This window comes from Squalius cephalus, assembly GCF_949319135.1.
Source record: "Squalius cephalus genome assembly, chromosome: 13".
Taxonomy (NCBI): Eukaryota; Metazoa; Chordata; class Actinopteri; order Cypriniformes; family Leuciscidae; genus Squalius; species Squalius cephalus.
Window position 1 is genome coordinate 15,747,973 of NC_137134.1, and position 19,445 is coordinate 15,767,417.

The 19,445-nt window shown below is 38.0% G+C and overlaps 1 protein-coding gene across 1 annotated transcript; it reads right to left on the reverse strand.

Annotated features, from left to right (window-relative positions):
- Positions 1–6,466: 6,466 nt before the first annotated feature.
- On the reverse strand, positions 6,467–16,924 carry lpar3 (lysophosphatidic acid receptor 3). Its single transcript, XM_079889700.1, has 3 exons — positions 16,512–16,924; positions 14,897–15,660; positions 6,467–6,849 (listed from the first exon to the last, which is right to left on the reverse strand). The coding sequence occupies exons 2-3, from the start codon at positions 15,636–15,638 to the stop codon at positions 6,518–6,520; spliced, it is 1,074 nt and encodes a 357-aa protein (XP_079745826.1). The 5' UTR covers positions 15,639–15,660; positions 16,512–16,924; the 3' UTR covers positions 6,467–6,517.
- Between the last annotated feature and the right edge of the window lie 2,521 nt (positions 16,925–19,445).

Below are 19,445 nucleotides of genomic sequence, written 5' to 3' on the forward strand. Positions count from 1 at the left end.
TTCTCTATTGGGTTTAGGTCTGGAGACTGGCTAGGCCACGCCAGAACCTTGATATGCTTCTTACAGAGCCACTCCTTGGTTATCCTGGCTGTGTGCTTCGGGTCATTGTCATGTTGGAAGACCCAGCCTCGACCCATCTTCAATGCTCTAACTGAGGGAAGGAGGTTGTTCCCCAAAATCTCGCAATACATGGCCCCGGTCATCCTCTCCTTAATACAGTGCAGTCGCCCTGTCCCATGTGCAGAAAAACACCCCCAAAGCATAATGCTACCACCCCCATGCTTCACAGTAGGGATGGTGTTCTTGGGATGGTACTCATCATTCTTCTTCCTCCAAACACGTTTAGTGGAATTATGACCAAAAAATTCTATTTTGGTCTCATCTGACCACATGACTTTCTCCCATGACTCCTCTGGATCATCCAAATGGTCATTGGCAAACTTAAAGGAGAAGTTCACTTTTAAAATGAAAATTCTGTCATCATATACTCACCCTCATGTTGTTTCAAAGCTGTATGAATTTCTTTCTTCTGCTGAACAGAAAGGAAGATATTTAGAAGAATATCAGTAACCAGACATTTTTGGGTCCCAATGACTTCCATAGTAGGAAAAAAATATACTATGGAAGTCATTGGGACCCAAAAACTGTCTGGTTACTGATATTCTTCTAAATATCTTCCTTTCTGTTCAGCAGAAGAAAGAAATTCATACAGCTTTGAAACAACATGAGGGTGAGTATATGATGACAGAATTTTCATTTTAAAAGTGAACTTCTCCTTTAAGACGGGCCTTGACATGTGCTGGTTTAAGCAGGGGAACCTTCCGTGCCATGCATGATTTCAAACCATGACGTCTTAGTGTATTACCAACAGTAACCTTGGAAACGGTGGTCCCAGCTCTTTTCAGGTCATTGACCAGCTCCTCCCGTGTAGTTCTGGGCTGATTTCTCACCTTTCTTAGGATCATTGAGACCCCACAAGGTGAGATCTTGCATGGAGCCCCAGTCCGAGGGAGATTGACAGTCATGTTTAGCTTCTTCCATTTTCTAATGATTGCTCCAACAGTGGGCCTCTGTTGGGCCTCCAACAGTTTTGTCTCTAGTGTCTTTGGACAGCTCTTTGGTCTTGGCCATGTTAGTAGTTGGATAGTTAATCTTACTGATTGTATGGGGTGGACAGGTGTCTTTATGCAGCTAACGACCTCAAACAGGTGCTTCTAATTTAGGATAATAAATGGAGTGGAGGTGGACATTTTAAAGGCAGACTAACAGGTCTTTGAGGGTCAGAATTCTAGCTGATAGACAGGTGTTCAAATACTGATTTTTTTTTTAGATTATGTCTCTCACAGTGGACATGCACCTACGATGACAATTTCAGACCCCTCCATGATTTCTAAGTGGGAGAACTTGTAAAATAGCAGGGTGTTCAAATACTTATTTTCCTCACTGTATATGTGGTATAGGCTGCAGCTATCGATTATTTTAGTAATAGAGTATTCTGCCGATTATTTAATCGATTAATCGAGTAATCGGGTAAAAAATTGTGATAAAAAAAAATCAATGTGAACAACAGCCTTTAAAATTACTTAAAATACAAATATATAATAAGCGATGATAATCGGTTCAAGTAAAGTATCAAAGTAAGAAATCATACACTGTAAAAAATTGCTAACCCTCCCAAATCAAAAATTTCAAGTGACCGATAACATCTAATTTTTTCACTTGGCCCAAGTTAAATTCTGTAAATTATAAAATTAAATTCACAGATTTTCACTTGGGCCAATTGAAATTTACAGAATTTCACTTGGGCCAATTGAAAAATTTTGATGTTATCGGTCACTTGAAATTTTTGATTTGGGAGGGTTAGAAATTTTTTACAGTGTATTGGTTTTATTGAACAACACTGTTAAAGTCGACATGAAATCAAAATTGATCCTATTTAGTTTGTTAGCGCATATTACTAGTCTTGTGGTGAATAATTAATCCGTGCAAGTTAATACACACACACAAAAAAAATTTGCCGTGGTAATCTTTAATCAAAATCTGAAAAGTTACTTCCGGTCTGGAATGGCGTTCCTTTTCTGATGACGTCAGTTTGACGGCTTGGGTTGAAAACGCTTAACCACTCCCCTCAAACTGTTAGCCTGCTATGAGCAGAGATGGAGAGGATGAGCGCTAAAGTAAAACCCTCCCCTCTGTTCAATATACCTTGGAAATACGTCACTTCTGAATGATAGAAGTGCAACAGCCGCTGTAATTTCATGAACAAGAACATGTGCACATCAGGGGCGTGTCTAGGGGGAGGCAGTACTGAAGTTGCAGTGGACAGTGTTAGGATAAGCCCTGCCTCCCCTGAGAAATGATGTGTCTCATTTAATGCTAGTGTGTTCTTATAAGCTTTTCCTGAAAGTCTTGTAGTTGAACAGTTAAGTTTTGTTTGCATTTTTTTGGTCATTTTAGCAGGCTATTCATTTGTTGGGTAACATACCCTAGCTCAGGCTGCTTAGCTAGCTGTTAGTCACTGAAATTGCTAGTCTCTAGTCATTGAAGTTGGCACTGAAGTCACTGAAGTTGGCTTTTGGATAAGTAATAATTAGACAAGTACAATCGTTATAATACCAGTTTTTATTAAACATAAAAAATGCATAAGTGGCTCATTAAAAAACAGGCACCTTGTCCTTTGCCTCTGTCGAGCTCAGCGCATCTGCTAGCAACACTGAACATGCTGACTCTGACAAGCCCAGTACCTCTGCCTCCAACACCGAGCAGAACATGAATCTGTCAATAATAATAATAATATAATCATCATATTATTAATGTTGACCTGATTTAACTAACTTTTATGTGATGATAGCCCTCTAGTCTAAGAGGGTCCTGTGCCTATCTCTGGGTTCCTGCAAAGATCTGCACTAAAACAGATTGTGTGTAGTAATTTTGCGCCGATTAATAAAAGAAATTTACATTTTTGAGTTAACTTTCTCTTTAAGATCAAAGATACAAACAATTTTTTCTGGATGTTGCATTCAGATATCAGAGGTGACACGTTTGGATGGAATCTTGAAAGGTAAAATGTGAAACTCAGATGCTCATACATTTCGGTGCTGTTCCAGCCCTTTTCCTTCAAGGACTCGACAATTTCCAATTCTTGGGAACTCTAGACACTATTTACACTAGACAATTAAACAGTGCCCTAACCAGACGTGACGTGATTCTGCGTCATACAATCGATAAAAGTATTCCATTTTTGTGATGAGCAACGGGATTCAATTTTAGAAATTATTTCTATTCTTCGAAGTAGCAGTTGGAACAACAACATACAAACTATGACAATGATAATCTCAGCCAGGAATTATATGCTTAAAATATTTTCAAATGTCAGTAACACTGTAGAATAACTACAGCATTAATGAATAACTAGACAGGAACAAATGAGTAACTCCCTTTTAACATTCTAGTAACTACTATTAACTCACAAGAAACTCTGATTAACAAATTAGTAAGTAGGCTAGTGCTCACCTCTAATTCACCTCAGATCTTAAAAAGCAAACATGAACGTTAAAACTGTGAAACTCAATGTAAACAAAAAAGTGCATTCTATGACAATGGTTGTTTCAGTCACTCAGTATTTTTGAGTGAAAATGGTATAATATTTATTAATTTCATTATGTAGGCTACTTATGCTGCGTTCACCCATGCCGTAATTACTGTAGTCTCCAGATGACGTTCCATTCGGAACTGTTCACATCCTCTGACTGGGAATTACACCTTTCTATGGCAACACTATCAACGCCTAAATGAATCTGCAGCGGTCAGGTGATACAAGTAAGAGCTCTTAGAAATTTCGGTTACATTTTATTTTAAGGGGTCCACGTTACCGTGTAATTATACATTTAAGTACTGAGTAATAATAATTAACTACATGTACTACTGTAGGGTTAGAATTAGGGTGTGGTTTAGGCTATTTGCTTGTACTTAAGCACAATTTATAGTAAGTAACTGCATGTAATGTGTGTAACAGACAAAGTCAAATAAAGTGTTACCTAAATTTATTACAAGCGGTAATTACAAGCGTGAATGCTTTTTACAAGTTGAAACCTTGTAATTACGGTAATTACAACATAGCGTGAATGCATCTTCTTGTAGTGCAGTGTACTTGCTGAGAGAGGTCCACCCACACGCTCTTCTGATTGGCTGCGATTTATTTATTTTTCTTCCGGTGTGGACAATTGCTTGTCGCTGGAATCTTACCGAACATGGGCTGCGTCCAAAATCGCAAAGGCTACTCTCTTGAGTAGGTTCCAAGGTGCATTATAGTCGCATTATAGTCCTTCACGTCTATTGCGATCTCAAAATTCCATCCAGTTGATAATACCCAAAATATCAAAATCGATTGCTGGCGGTAGCACCTAAACTCTGGAACAGTCTTCCTAACATTGTCCGGGAAGCAGACACACTCTGTCAGTTCAAATCTAGACTAAAAACACATCTCTTTGACCTAGCATACACATAAAACATATTCCCCTGGTTTCACAGACAGGGCTTAAGACTAGTCCTAGACTAAAATGTAAGTCTGAGCTGTTTCCACTGAAATAAACTTGCACTGACTGATCTTAAAAATATATCAGTGCCTTTTTAGTTTTAAGATGCACATCGGTAATGTTTTTTTCTAAGCATGTTTATAAAAATTACTTAAATGTCCTAATTGATCTATGGTCTAATCCTGGCTTAGTCTAAGCCCTGTCTGTGAAACCGGGCCATTGACTTATATAATAACTTTGTTGAGGTCAATTTGTAAAGAAAGACTACACACCTGCACACATGTATATTCAAACACGCATAGGCCTACCTATAGATTAAACACGTAATACGTTTACGTGTTTTATGAGCCCTGTGAATTCGGACATACTTAATTTGTCACATACTGTTTTCCATTTCATTTTTCAGCCTGAGTGTTACGAGCCACTAAAACAAAAGCCGCGCTATGATAGACGATGTGTACTTTCCTGTTTGCTGGAGTCAAGTGACATGATTCCAATGTGGTTTATCTTTATGGAATCAGCGCCCACACCGGAAGTATAAACCATCCTGTTTGGGCTTGAATACGTGACACTCAAGGACCCGCAGGTGGTCATTGAGAACGTTTTTGTCCAAGTGTCAACAGGAAAAGCTCGTTTCCCAGGATTCACAAACTGAAGCACGGTGGTTTCGTCATGTTGTAATTAGCCTTTGGCGTAACTCCAGGATCTTGACTGTAGAGTTCAGGTGAGACGATGTGCATCAGCTCGTTGCATAAGAATTGTGTAAGACGGGGAATATCTGGCTATTTCAAAGAATAAGTAAAGGAAACCGGTTTAATCTGTACCCCTGACCTAGCAGTTTGTATTCCCAGCCTATCATCTTAACGCACATTGGGAGTGGTTAAGATGAAAACTTTAATACGAACCCAACAATGTTAACCATTTACTTTTTTTTTAACCCAGTAATAAATGGAAGCTAGTTTCCACTTCAGAATAAAAATAAAAATGAAGGGGATAATTTATTATTTTAAGTTTTCATTTTCAATGTAGTTTAAATGTAAGTAATTTTGATTAATTTAATGTTGTTAATTTTGTTTCAGATTTAACACAAACTTCAATTTAAGTAAAAAATGAATTATCTAATATTTATATTTTATTTCAACTTTATTTAAATTACATTTGGATTAATCTATATAACCGCAGTAAATACTGTATGACAACTTATAATTAATGTTTTTCATAATTAGAGAACTTAATACTTTCTTTATCCCACTCAAAGTAAGTCTTCAGTGAGTTTCCATTAAAAAAAAAAGACTCTTTAAGACTCCTATGAGCACTTTAACAGCACGACTTTACTTTTAACATTTGTTATAAAAGACATTTATCTTTTACACATGAAACCACAGATACAAATTAGCAGTACCGCTATGTATTTACACTGGCATAATTGACCACTTAATCATGTAGGACCACATAATCATGATAGTAATCGGCAATATACAGTACAGACCTTTAAATAGTCATTATGCTTACACATGAAGACTGTGAAATGCATATTAATTCGCTCAAATGCTTACATTAATATCTACAACATCTACATAGATCATTTCAAGATAAAAAAAAAATTCAAGACTCCTTTTAAACTGTACAGTACACTTAGGAAGTAATCAACAGATTCACACAGATTTTACACCAGTACAGAGTACTAATGAAAGCTGTTTCTGATTCTGAAAAACCGTTGTCAAAAGCTGAATTAATGAGCATTGCTATTGAAGATGTGGCCTGGTGGGTAGTGCACATGCTCGGACAGGTTTCACAGAAGCGCTTATATGGGTGACTAACAATAAAAGTTGCACAAGTAAGTGCATTGCTTTGTACCGTCATTAAATTCTCTTTGAGTTCTGGTCTAACTTTTCATCTCTGACTGCAGTCTGCAGGAGTATTTCAGAGCAATGGCGAGCCATGTTGCTAGGAATGGTTTTCGTGGAGTCAAAAGCGAGACTTCAAGACTTCAGCATCTCCTGTGTGGAGACCTTGCTGTCCTCTGCTGTATTCTCTTTCAGGCTGCTGGTTGTCTCCCGACCGGAGCCGCGTTGAATGTTGGCTTTGGACGACCTCTGTCTCCTCGTCCCATTGCGAACGCAGCACATCAGGTTCTTGATGGTGGTCCACATTTCCTCGTCTCTGTACGAGTAGATGATCGGGTTTATGACGGAGTTGAGGACGGCGAGGAGCAGCAGCCAGCGTTTAAATTTAAGGATATTGCATTGTTCGCACTTGAGGCCATCCAGGAGCAGAACCACAAGTCCAGGAGTCCAACAGATCACAAAGGCTCCTGAAAAGACATAATTTTTTTTTTTAAATGTTAACACACACACATACACATTTTATACACATTGGTGGTTGTGGCGAGCAGGACGAGTGGCGTGATTACTGATGCGCGACACCTGCGCGTCTCGTATCTCTCACGGAGGAGCAGAAGCATAAAGGGGGAGAGACGACAGTGGAGATAGAGAGAGGACAGGCCTGAACTTGTGTTGTGTTTGGTTTTATTGTGACAGCAGTCGTCCGTGAGGGGCTGCTGTCTTTTACTTTCGTTTTGCATTTGTTTTATTTGTATCATTAGAAACCTTTATTTATCCCACAATGGGGAAATTCGTTAAAGTTTTTGAATGTTCGCCGGTTCCCGCCTCCTCCTTCCCACAACATTTGACCTCGTTACACTGGTGTTGAGTATCTTATGTTGCCTTGTGTTGTTAAACATCAAGGTACTTTTTTTAAGGAAATGAAAACAGAGAAAGTTGTCATTGGTTCCTAGTTCAAGCAGGTTCCACAATTTTCTCATAAAAAGTATGGCTTTGCTGCACCCCTAAGATAAACCTTTAACACAGATTGCATCTTGCACTCCTGTTGACACTGTTTGTTTTAATTTAGAGAATGCATTTCTGCCCCAACATGTTCAATAACCCTTTTCCGAGCTTCGATATGGTGACTCACAGCAACAAACCTGCCTTTAGTCTGATTCCCACTAAATTCTTTCAAGTTACCATGAAATCCTGTATGCACCGCAAAACAAGCTTAGACAAACAGGACGGTTCTCAGGTGGAGAGCATGTAGCGGCACGTCTTTCAAGGTCAGAAAACACTCGCGTGACTAAAATGAACAAAGGAGATGGTTGTTTTCAGATGGCAGAGCTTCTCGTGAAACCCATCTCCTGTTTTACAGGAAAGTAGTTTTTTTAATCAGTATTTTGTCTTTTTTATTAGTAAAAATATTGAAACATTCTTTTATTAGCCTATATATATATATATATATATATATATATATAATTTGTGTGTTGCAAACATGAAGTAATAACGAAAGTATTGGGATCAAAGTTTTTAGTCTGGATATATAGACTCTGATCAGCCGCGATCAAAATGAATAATTGACCAAACTATTGTTACGCTTCAAATAAAGATTGTATATGTTGGTAACACTTTAGAATACCGTTCCATCATTAATGAACATCACAGGAACAAATGAGTGACGCACTGTTAACATTCTAGTAACTACTATTAACTAACAAGAAGAAATTCAGATTTTTGAGGTTTTTGAAAGGTTTTGGATAGTAATGACTCGAGTGTTACTATTTCCTTCTAAAGAAATGAGTATTCTAAAGTGAAGATCATGTTAACACATTAGTAATGACTCAAGTGTTACCAAATTCATTGGAAGGAATATTTCCAAAACCTTACAAAAAAACTTCAGTCATTACTAGACCGTTATCATGATTTTCACTTTAGAACAATGATTAAAACAATTAGTAGTTCCTTCTGAAGGATGTAGTAATGCTCAAGTCATTAATGGGCTACCACTTTATAATTAATGATATATTATGCATTATCCAAGTTAATTATGAACCTGTATAGTAGTTATCAGTAGTCCTCTGGGAGGTATGAAAAAAATAGTAGGCCTAGTTATTGATTAGCTAATATTGAATAGCCCCCCCTTTTGGTACGTTCCATGATCCATGCACACACACACAGTACTGTGCAAAAGTCTTGCGCACATTAGTATTTTCACCCTAAAAAAAATGGTTACGCCAGTTATTTATATATTTTGCTGCAGTGTGTCAATAGGAAATATCAGTTTACATTTTCAAACATTCATTTTGCCATTACTTGTAACAATCCAGTGATTTTTTTGTATGCAAATAGTCTCTCGCCTCTGACCAAAAAAGCCTCCGATAACACAAAATAACGATTTTTGCAGACACACAATACAGAAATCTCTCGTCTCAGGGGGACATGAGGGAGGGAAGCACGGTCATTCGAAAATACTCCCGGGTTTCTACTGTGAAGTATCCCTTTAAGCAAAGTAACTTTTTTTTCCAGGAAAAATATCTAAACTTCCTTAAAACATGAAATACATAGTGATTCAAAGTTTTTGTAAGGTTAAAAGTGTGATAAATGTGCTTATTTGGCTCCAGAAACGCTTACTAGAGAAGGCCATGCAGAGGTTATAACAAAACCTCATCAAATGGGGGCTCCTCTGTGGTTTCTAGTAAGATCCCCATTTAAGGGAACACTCTTTCTCTTTAATCATATTAAACAGCATCTGGAGGAGAACGGCACGCCATGTTTGTTGCAGATGTGCACAGTGTTATAAGCGCTCTTTCCATGCATGAATTTATTACACGGCATGTTTTCTCAGCATAATAAACAGCAGCGGTGAAAGGGCCGGGTACCGCAGGGCCACAGAATCTCAAAGGGGCCACAACTATTTTAAAAGAAGACTCTGAATGTGTGTGAAAACCCTTATAATGGCAGCACTGCTGAAACACCATTCAGGCATAAACACATTTTTAAAAACACTTTTATACACACGTATAGAACATTCTTTTGTAATAATCGCAAAATAAGCATTTATTCAAAAGAAGTAGCGACTCAAAAAGTGTGCAATTTTGGATGCAGACTTTGTGTTCGGTTACGTCTGAGGGAAGGGACATGGTGATGGAAAAAATATGAGATGTGAGGATATTTCAATTAGGGATGCATGATATATCGGCCACCATATCGTATCAGCCGATATATATTCATTTTTAATGTTATCATTATCGGCCCAATAAGAAAATTTGGCCGATATATTAAAGCCGATGGATTATTTCCTTCAGCTGAGACTCTTCAGATGTGCACTGTTTGCCAAGATGGTTTTGAATTGCTTGAAATATGATTGGAATCACTTCAAAAAAGGTAAATAGAGTTAAGTGCACTGTTATATAACATTATAATTGTGTGATTGGAACATGGCTTTTAAATGGTAAGACTTTTTGTAATCAGGCTCTCAAAAACTATATCAAAATTTGGATTTAGATTTATCGGACAATATTTCGGTTATCAGCCGAGGAATTTTGCTAGCAACGTTTCTCATGGGAACGCAAAGGTTTTATGAGCGAAAGCAAAGTTTTTTTTTTTTTTATACAATTTAATTTCTACAGATTGAGTATACAATTTTTTTATAAATGTTTTAATCTCATAATTATGCTAATAATAATGTTAACCAATGTTCAGTGTTTTTTTGCACTGGGTTGCCCCGTCCACTTAGCCTAGAAATCTAGACGCACCCTAGTGGCAGCAAAATGTATTTTGCAGCCAGGGTAGTCTAGCAACTCTCCGTTGACTTTCGGAGCTGTAAAAACCTAAATTGGGTCAGGCCAATCACATCGTGTATAGAGTAGGCAGGGCGGGCTTAACATAATGACGACAGAGTTGCGACTTGAACTCTGGTTCCCTGCTACTTGAAAACAAAGAAGAGCTGCTGCTGCTGGAGAACAGTCTTTCAAATCGGCTTTGGCCGCGACTCTGGAGGACTTGGAGTTAAGTTTTTCTTTGAGAAAAGAGCAAAGAACGGCACTTAGGTCATTCTTAAAAATGGAAGATGTGTTCGTAGTTTTGCCGGCCAGATTCAAAAGTTGAATCTATCAACTAACGTTAGCTCCGCTGTTGGGAAAACGCTCTGGTTGGTTGAAGCGCTGTTCTATTGCGTGCAGAGGGAATTTGAAAGACAGCCGTTTATCCCGACCCTCGGATTGAGCCGTGTCTATGGTGAGTTGCCAGACCTAACATCTTGCTTGCCAGGCTACAGTCCACTGTGAAATCTCATTGGTCCAGAATCCTCCTCCTCATAACTGTACATTAAACGTCAAATATTTTCTGATTGGCTGTGATAGTGTCACGTCACTCAGCAGTTTCACGTTCAGTGTGCACAGACTGAAAATTGTTTGGTGTTTTCAAGAAATTATCCTGTAATGCTTGCAATTTTGATCTCTATTCAAGCTGAACAAAACATCTCAAACTATCAACATTTACACAGAATGTAAGCAAATACAGCTATGATGAAGTTAATATTTACAAGAAGCTTTCTTTTTTTTCCTTTTTAAACAAAGAATTTTCTCCCTTTTCAAAAGAGGAGTCATGCAACAGATTAATGTAACCGTTACCTCCACACATGCCACAAAACAACAAAAGCAAGAATGTAGCGTGCTTATGAAACGCAGGAGTCTGCTTTTATTAGCAGTTCGTTCAAGACAATAACTGATGATTAACGGACTGTGAATCTTCACAAATCTTCATAATACAAAGTCTCCCAGACACACTTGCTAAACCTTCAAAGCAAGTTCGTCTGACCAAAAACGGGGTTTCACACATGTGAGCAATTGGTTTGAAAGAGAGACACGCATCTACTATGAGGTTCATGTTCTTTCTCTCCAAGGCCACAGGCCACTCGCACTGGTGGTTTGATTCAGATGCCAGGCAGTGTAAAGAGCGACCTTGTGCAAGATAATTATACAGGCCTGGAGGAAGCCTGTTGTGCTGGGAAGAGACGGCTCCTCCGCTTTGACCCTATCTGCAATTTGAAGCAGTAAGAGATACTCCTAAAACCAGAGTTTCTTCTTTGCAGCATGCGTTGGTCTAACATAATTTCTGAATATAATTCCGAACATAATTTCTGAATTTCTCAAAAAAAAGATCAGCTTAGACCAGCATTAACCAACTTTCTGGTGGTCTAGCTGGTGGTTTTAACCAGGGTCTATAAACAGCAATTCTTACCAGATATGTCATAGTACTTTTTTTTTTTTGGTCCAGATCTATTAATATATTATTCAGAAAATACAATGACTTGTATATTATATAACATTATATGAAGAGCCTGTTTTACATTTTTTTATTAAATGTGTGTGGTGTGTGGGGTGGGGGTGGGGGCAAATTAAATAATGCATTAATATTAATATATATATATTTGACTTTCAAATCAAAGTCAAGGTTCGTTCAGGTTGCAAAATATCATGAGGTGCAAATGACAAATTGTCTCTCTCTTTATCAAGTGCACTCTTATTTATCATTGGCCTGTTCGCACACAAAACATCTGGTTGAATGTTTGAACAAAAAGGAAAAACAAAAGGCAAAAGAAACCCAACCTTTGAACTTCTGATAGCAATCAGCTAATGCAAAGGTGGGAGGTTTCGTCTTTTGTGTCTCATTGTTAACACTTGCGTCAACGTTAACTCTTCAGTTTCTCGTGTATCTCATCAATCAAGTTCTCAAATTCTTAAAAGCAAGATGTATTATGTATACATATTCTAGATGTCTGCCTGTGGTTAACAGGATATGAGCACATCCTTCCAATCTAAATATTTGCCATGGCTGTAAAAATTCACAAAAATATTTACCCACCCAGTCCCACATCGCCCAAAGTTGGGTGGGTTACGAGTTTCTTATGAAATGTTTCAGACCTTGCAGGCCTCTGTTGTGAGCTAAATTAACATATTCAGCAGCCTGGGAGCGTTTATCATGCTTACAGACCAAAGGCGTGGACTTTGGACAGCTCATCAGAGCTACGAAGGCTTGTGGGAAAACTATAAACCAACATATGCTGTAATTGCCATTGAACTTTGAGTGACTGAGGAGTGATGGTGCATTCTGACTGATACATATCACAGTCTGGAATGCATGTGGTGCATCAACATGCAGCAATGACTCCACTTCCCATTTTGTCAGGTTGCTTGTATTAATGTAGTATTGCTATACTAATGGATAGATCACCCATGAAAAAATCAGTTATTTCCTCAACATCATGTCGTTTTCCTGAAACACTGTAACCAAAATTTTAATTTAGCTGAAAACCAAAATTAAATCTAAAGATTGGCTCATTAAATGTTGGTAGTTGGGTGGTTTAACTCTTTATGCGGTTCTGGGTGTTTAATAAAACCAGTTAAAGTTCTTCGGCTAAGAGGATATTTATTTTACATATTCCTAACATTATTTGTGTTCACAATGATGACATGTTCATCTGCTGCTGTATCTTATCCTCACTTTGTGCAAAAAATAGATGTATATATACACACACATTTTTTTTTATATATATTTTTTGAATGTTTCAAATGTTGTTTCAATGTTGTTTTGACCATAAAATGAAAGTCAGTGGGGTCCAAAAAAACCAAATTGGACCCCACTGACTTTCTAAAATTCTTTTGTGTTTTACAGAAGAAAGTCAGTCATACAGGTTTGGTACGACAGTTGAACTACCCCTTTCTCAAAAACAAATCTAAAGGAACATCTCTAGTACTTACCAAATCATTTTTCCACAGAATTTTTAATTTAGCTGAAAACCAAAACTAAAAATGAAGTTTGGGTAATTTAACTCTTTATGTTGTTCAGGGTGTATAAAAAGATGGGGTGGTGGAGGGATGCTGTTAAACTGTCAGTGAACGGAGGTAAGTCTGCTGTATACACCTCTTAAAGGGATAGTTCACCTAAAAATGAAAATCAGCCCATGATTTACTCACCCTGAAGTCATCCTAGGTGTATATGACATTCTTCTTTCAGATGGATACAATCTGAGTTATATTAAAAAATGTCCTGGCTCTTCCAAGCTTGATAATGGCAGTGAATAGCTGTCTGTCTTTGGAAGTCCATCAAAGCACATCTATTCATGATCAAAGTGCTCGAAACGGCACTCCGGGGGTTAATAAAGGCCTTCTGAAGTGAAGCGATGCATGTGTGTAAGAAAAATATCCATATTTAAACCTTTATCGACTAAAATAACTAGCTTCCCGGCAGATGGCCGCACGCATCGATTTACGCAAAAAGAGTAACCCTTGAACTTGTCGCACAACGTAATGACGGCAATTGACGCGCCTCTTGCGGTTCAAACAAACAGGACTGGGCAACCACGTTCGTCATTACGTTGTGCATCAAGGTCAAGGGTTACTCTTTTGGCGTAAATCAATGCGTACGGCCATCTGGCGGAAGCTAGTGATTATAGTTTATAAAGTTTTAAATATGGGTATTTTCCTTACACAAACGCATGGCTTCACTTCAGAAGGCCTTTATTAACCCCATGGAGTAAAAGTGGAGCACTTTTATCATGGATGGATGCACTTTTTTGGGCTTCAAATTTTCTCCAGCCATTCACTGCCATTATAAAGCTTTGAAGAGCCAGGACATTTTGTAATATAACTCTGATTGTATTCGTCTGAAAGACGAATGTCATATATACACCTAAGATGACTTGAGGGTGAGTAAATCATGGGCTTATTTTCCTTTTTGGGTGAACTATCCCTTTAAAGACATACATCATTCTTATGAAAATACCTGAGATAGCCTGATGAACACAGATATATTATCACTATCATGTGTTTGTCTTTATGTTTCATCAGTCAAAACGTCTCTGTTTGCATGTTATTATATCCATATAAGGCATTTCCTGAAACGTCATAAGTTTAATACTCCTATGAATCTCACTTGTGGACTTTCTGCGCGAGGTATGAATCAGTGTGTACTGGGCTTCCAGTATGAATGAAACAGATGACATGAGAGTGTTTAGCGCTCCATATCGCTATCATCACCCCATTTTGGGTAAAAATAGAAAAATAATACTAAAGTACTTTGTAACGTGGTTACTTGAGTAGTTTTTAAGCAAACTACTTATTTACTCTTAGTTGAGTCATATTATTTAGGTCTTCTACTTGTACTCAAGTAAATTATTACTTAAGTAGCAATACGTTTACTTAAGTACAATTTTTTAGAACTCTTTCCATCACTGCAGTACGACATGAGAGTTTTTGGTAACACTTCATTTTACAGTGTCCTTGTTACATATGTTACATGTACTTACTGTAGTAATAACAGTAAATTATGCATAATTACATGCAACTAACCCTAAACCAAACCCTAATTCTAACCCTATCATATACTTATGTGGTTAATTATTATTACTCAGCCCTTAAATGTATAATTACACTGTAACAAGGACACCTTAAAATAAAGTGTGAATTTTCATTTTTGGATGTACTATCCCTTTCGGAAGTCCAAATCTAAAGGAACATCTCTAGAACTTACCTAGTACGGTCATCACAGTTTTGATGAGTTTGACTGGCGTCCTCTTACGATTTATAGATCCAGAAGTGTGCGCCTTCAAGACGGCAGTCTTTTTCATCACATAGATGTATATCCTCAAATATATGGACACCATAATGAGGAAGAGCACCAGATTGGACACGGACCAGAAGATCAGGTAGCTCCGGCTAAAGATGGGAGCCAGTTTGGAGCACAGGTCAAGACTACAGATACAGTTCCAGCCCAAACTAGGTACAGTCCCCATGAATATCGATACACCCCACACAAAGGCGATCAACAGGGTCACTCGACGTTTGGTGAGGTTACTGTGGACCTTCCAGTTCATGATGGAGATGTAGCGTTCGAGAGCGATCACCAGGAGGTTGGTCAGGGATGCTGATAGACTCGTATCCAGCAAACCCTGCCGAAAGAAGTAGCCTTGAACGGTTAGATCACGAGATGTTTTCCCTGTATTGAACATGAGATACACGTAAGCGATCGCGGCGAGAAAGTCTGAGGCGGCGAGATTGGCGAGGAGATAGTAGAAGGGGTAGTGAAATCTTCTGTTTGTCACCACCGCTGCAATGATCATGGCGTTGGCCACTAGGATGAAGCAACAGCAGATGGATCCAGCACACTGAACCAGGATGAGCTGCGTTCGGTCCCATTCGTCTGAGGTTATGTTGCTGTTGTTGTAGAAAAAGCCCATGGGCTTATCATGGTTGCAAACGTTATTCTTTGCCATCTTTAGACACAAAACACTATGACTGGAAGGAAAACAACAATATAAGTGTATTGTCTGGAACTATAATGCCTCAATTATTTCAGTTTGTTTTTCATGACTCATTTATAGGAAAACCCATAATTCAAAGACAAAACGCCATCAGGGTAACAGACATGGTGTGACATAAAATTCAATACTAAACAACATAAAATGCAACATAAACACTCAAATGTACATGACTGATCACCGATAGACTAAGGTTTTCAATAAAATCCAAATAAATGGGATTATGATGGCCCTTTCTATGGAAGCTTGATTCCGCCATGGAATAAAACAATTTTTTTGAAAGACAACAATTTTTTTTTTACTTTCTCTCACAATTCAAATGTTTCCCCCCTCGAGTTTACATCTCACAATTCTGAATTCTGTAATACCTTTTGTATTCCGTGGTATACAAAGCTTCCATTCATTTACACAAAAAAAGTCAATGTAAAATAAATAAATTACATTTTACCATAAACGTATCTCTATTGCATTATTAAATAAACTATAAACTTACTAAGGGTTTAAAGTATAACATTTAAGTTCATATTCGTTACAGTAGGCTTATGTTTTTAACATTTTTAAGGTCCTTTATTTTATCGCCATTTTAATCCCATTTTGTTTTCACAAGTTTGTTTTAAATGGAAATGTAGTCTCTCAATTAGAACAAGCTCGTGAAATGCCGTTTCAAACAGTTTTACATAACGTTACATGTTCCACCTCAGGACTCAACCAAAACAAATTTCACGTGAAATCAATTTTCAGCAGTTTTACATCCTTAAAAACATAACCAAATGTATGAAACTATGAAACTAGTTCAATAATGTGCAGTGATAGATAAAGCTCTCTTACCTAGGCAGACTCGTCAGGTTCTCAGTTCACTCTCCATTAGTAGTCCGAAGTATCGCTCAAATCCGGCGTGCCTCCACAAACACTGGGCGGGCGTCTCTCTCTCTCTCTCTCTCTCTCTCTCTCTGTCTGTGAAGTATCTGCTGAAGTTTGATCTCGAGAGTTTTAAGGAGGAGAGCGGGAGTCACCGATTGTCTCTGAGGGCGTGGTCAGAAAACACTGACTGCTTTCAATTGTGAAAAAAGCAAGTAAAACATTGAAGTTTTCTTAAAGCGCAATTAGGCTACGCGAAATTTGCATTTCATCTTATCATGAGCCGAATAACTATAGGCTAGTGTTTGAAGAGAAAAAGTTTAATCGTTCAAGCGAAGTCAGATTGTAGATAGCCTACATGACTTGTGTATGAGTCTTATTCTGTGTCAGCGTCTATTGCTTAATGTTACGCAATTTTACTCAGGTGTGTGAGGTAAAGGAGAGTCTACAACACTTAACTTCTGTAATTTGGTCAAATGTCTTTCAGTCGTTAAGAAATTGATAAAGACTTAATTTATTCTGATACTCAGTTTTGGACTTAATTCTTGAATATTTAATATTTAAACACAACGACAGTGAAGATAACAAGAAAATCCTTATATGAACACTGATCAAAATCCTAGCCCATCTTTTTATTATTTATAGTCAACAAGTAATTTTTATTTTATTTTGGTGCCAATGTTCAGCAAGTTTTCAGCAACTTAATGCTAAAATCGATCATGTTGTGCAAATAAAATAAAAATAAATAATAAATAAATAAAAAGTACAATAAAATAAATCAGCATCTGGGCAGGTAGACCAAATAAATTACAGATTACCTGTGGGAGTTTCATTTCTTATTGAAAGATGAAGTGAAGCCATCATCCTAGAAACCAAGCACTTCTGATTTAATTGTTTTTTGAGGTAAAAAAAACAAAAACAAAAAAAACACAAGGTGTGTGGGGGCGGTGGGGGTTAAGAAAAGCTCCTTCTTAGGGCTGGGTCTACAACACTGAACATCTATAAATTGATTAAAGGTCTTTCAACCCTTAAAACTGATAAACACTTAAAGGGGGGGTACAATGGTGTTTCATGTATTCAGAGTTGTTTACAGTGTTAAAGAGATGGATTCTCATGCTTAACATGGCCAAAGTTTTTAAAAAATATTTTGGACGAATAACGGAGAATTTCTGTGCCGAAAATCTTACTTCCGGGTTGGTACAAGTTTCGGCTGGTTTTTTTTTCGACCGTGGATCTAATGACGTAGACCAGAGTGGAACTCCTTATATGAGCATTTCTCCCGGAAAAGCTCGCCCGCGCACACGTCGACCAGAGGAGAGCGAGACCGCGCACATCAACGCGCTTCAACAGGAAATCATCGGCAGCGCTGCATAGTGTCTCCAAAGTGTGTTTTTGGATGTGAGGGAAAGCTTACCATGTTCAGCTTCCCAAAGAACCCAGCGTTAGGAACAGTGGATGCAGATTGTTTTCCGGGGCAAAAACGAGTTGTGTAGACTGTTTGTTCCCTGCATTTCGACGATGAATGTTTTATAAACAAAGCCCAGATCGACGGATTCTCTCTATGGCTCTGGCTTCGCCCACAGGGCCCGCCTCCAGACGCTCGGTTTTTTCCCGAAAGACTTGGTACAGCCTATCTTTCTTTTATAAATATAATAAAACTAAAGACTTTTTGGAGATATGAAGGATGCAATACTACTCTATAGGTACTCAAGATTAACAGGAGATTGAGTGAAAATGAGCATTTCACCCCCCCCTTTAATTTTATCAGTTACACTTTATTTTAGGGTGCACTTCCCTTGTTACAGTGTAATTATACATTTAAGAACTAATATAGATATAATAATGTACTAATATAAAAAAAATGTTTTGTTTTAATGACAAAAACGAAAGTTATATTTTTGGCAAATGTAAAGGTCCTTTCAAAACAAATAAGCCTCAGGCTGAAGGACATATACATTCATACATGTACAGTAGAGGGCGCAGCTCAAACAAACCTTTCAGCTGTGCTGCCGTTCTGGATTGCAGAAGAAGAAAGTTTAACACACTTACTTCAGCAATAAAAACTAAAGAAACACAAATGTGATGTTTATATGTTTACAAGTCATTTTTAGTATGGTATAATCAAAAGGTCAGCGACAAAGACATTAGATAATAAAGTGAGATTAAATACACAAAGGCCCGGGTTTCACAGAGAGGGCTTAGATTAAGCCAGAATTAGATCTTAATTAAATTAGGACATTTAAGTAGCTTTTCTAAACGTGCCTTAGAAAAAAAAACTGGTGTGCACCTTGAGACAAAACAATGGCTCTGATATATTTTAAGATGAGACAGTGCAAGTTGCTTTCAGTTAAAACAGCTCACACTTGCATTTTTGTCTGGGACTACGCTTAAAGGGATACTTCACCGATTAGCATTAAGCTTTGTATCAGTAGAAACCCGGGAGTATTTTCAAATGACCGTGCTTCCCTCCCTCATGTCCCCCTGAGACGAGAGATTTCTGTATTGTGTGTCTGCAAAAATCTTAATTTTGCGTTATCGGAGGCTTTTTTGGCCAGAGGCGAGAGACTACAGCCGTTAGTAGGAGATAGTTCCGCATGTCTTCAACCCGCCCATAGGGGGATCTCACGATAAAACAGCGTCTTTTCAGTTTCGAGTCAACTAGTAGCCTAGTTGTATCATTTCTTCCGATACTGCCCTCTGTAACCGGTAGGCGTGGCTTGGGAGTGGCCTCCTAGAGCAGCGAAGCAAGTGCATTCTGGGAGTTGTTGTCTTTCATCCACATGAGCCAAAAATACATTTTCTGGCTTTTCTCAGTCTAGAGGGCACCAACTTCTAAAATAATTTCGCATTTCTACTACATAAATGACCCAATTTAAATACACAGTCATCTTTCCAGCAGTGAAA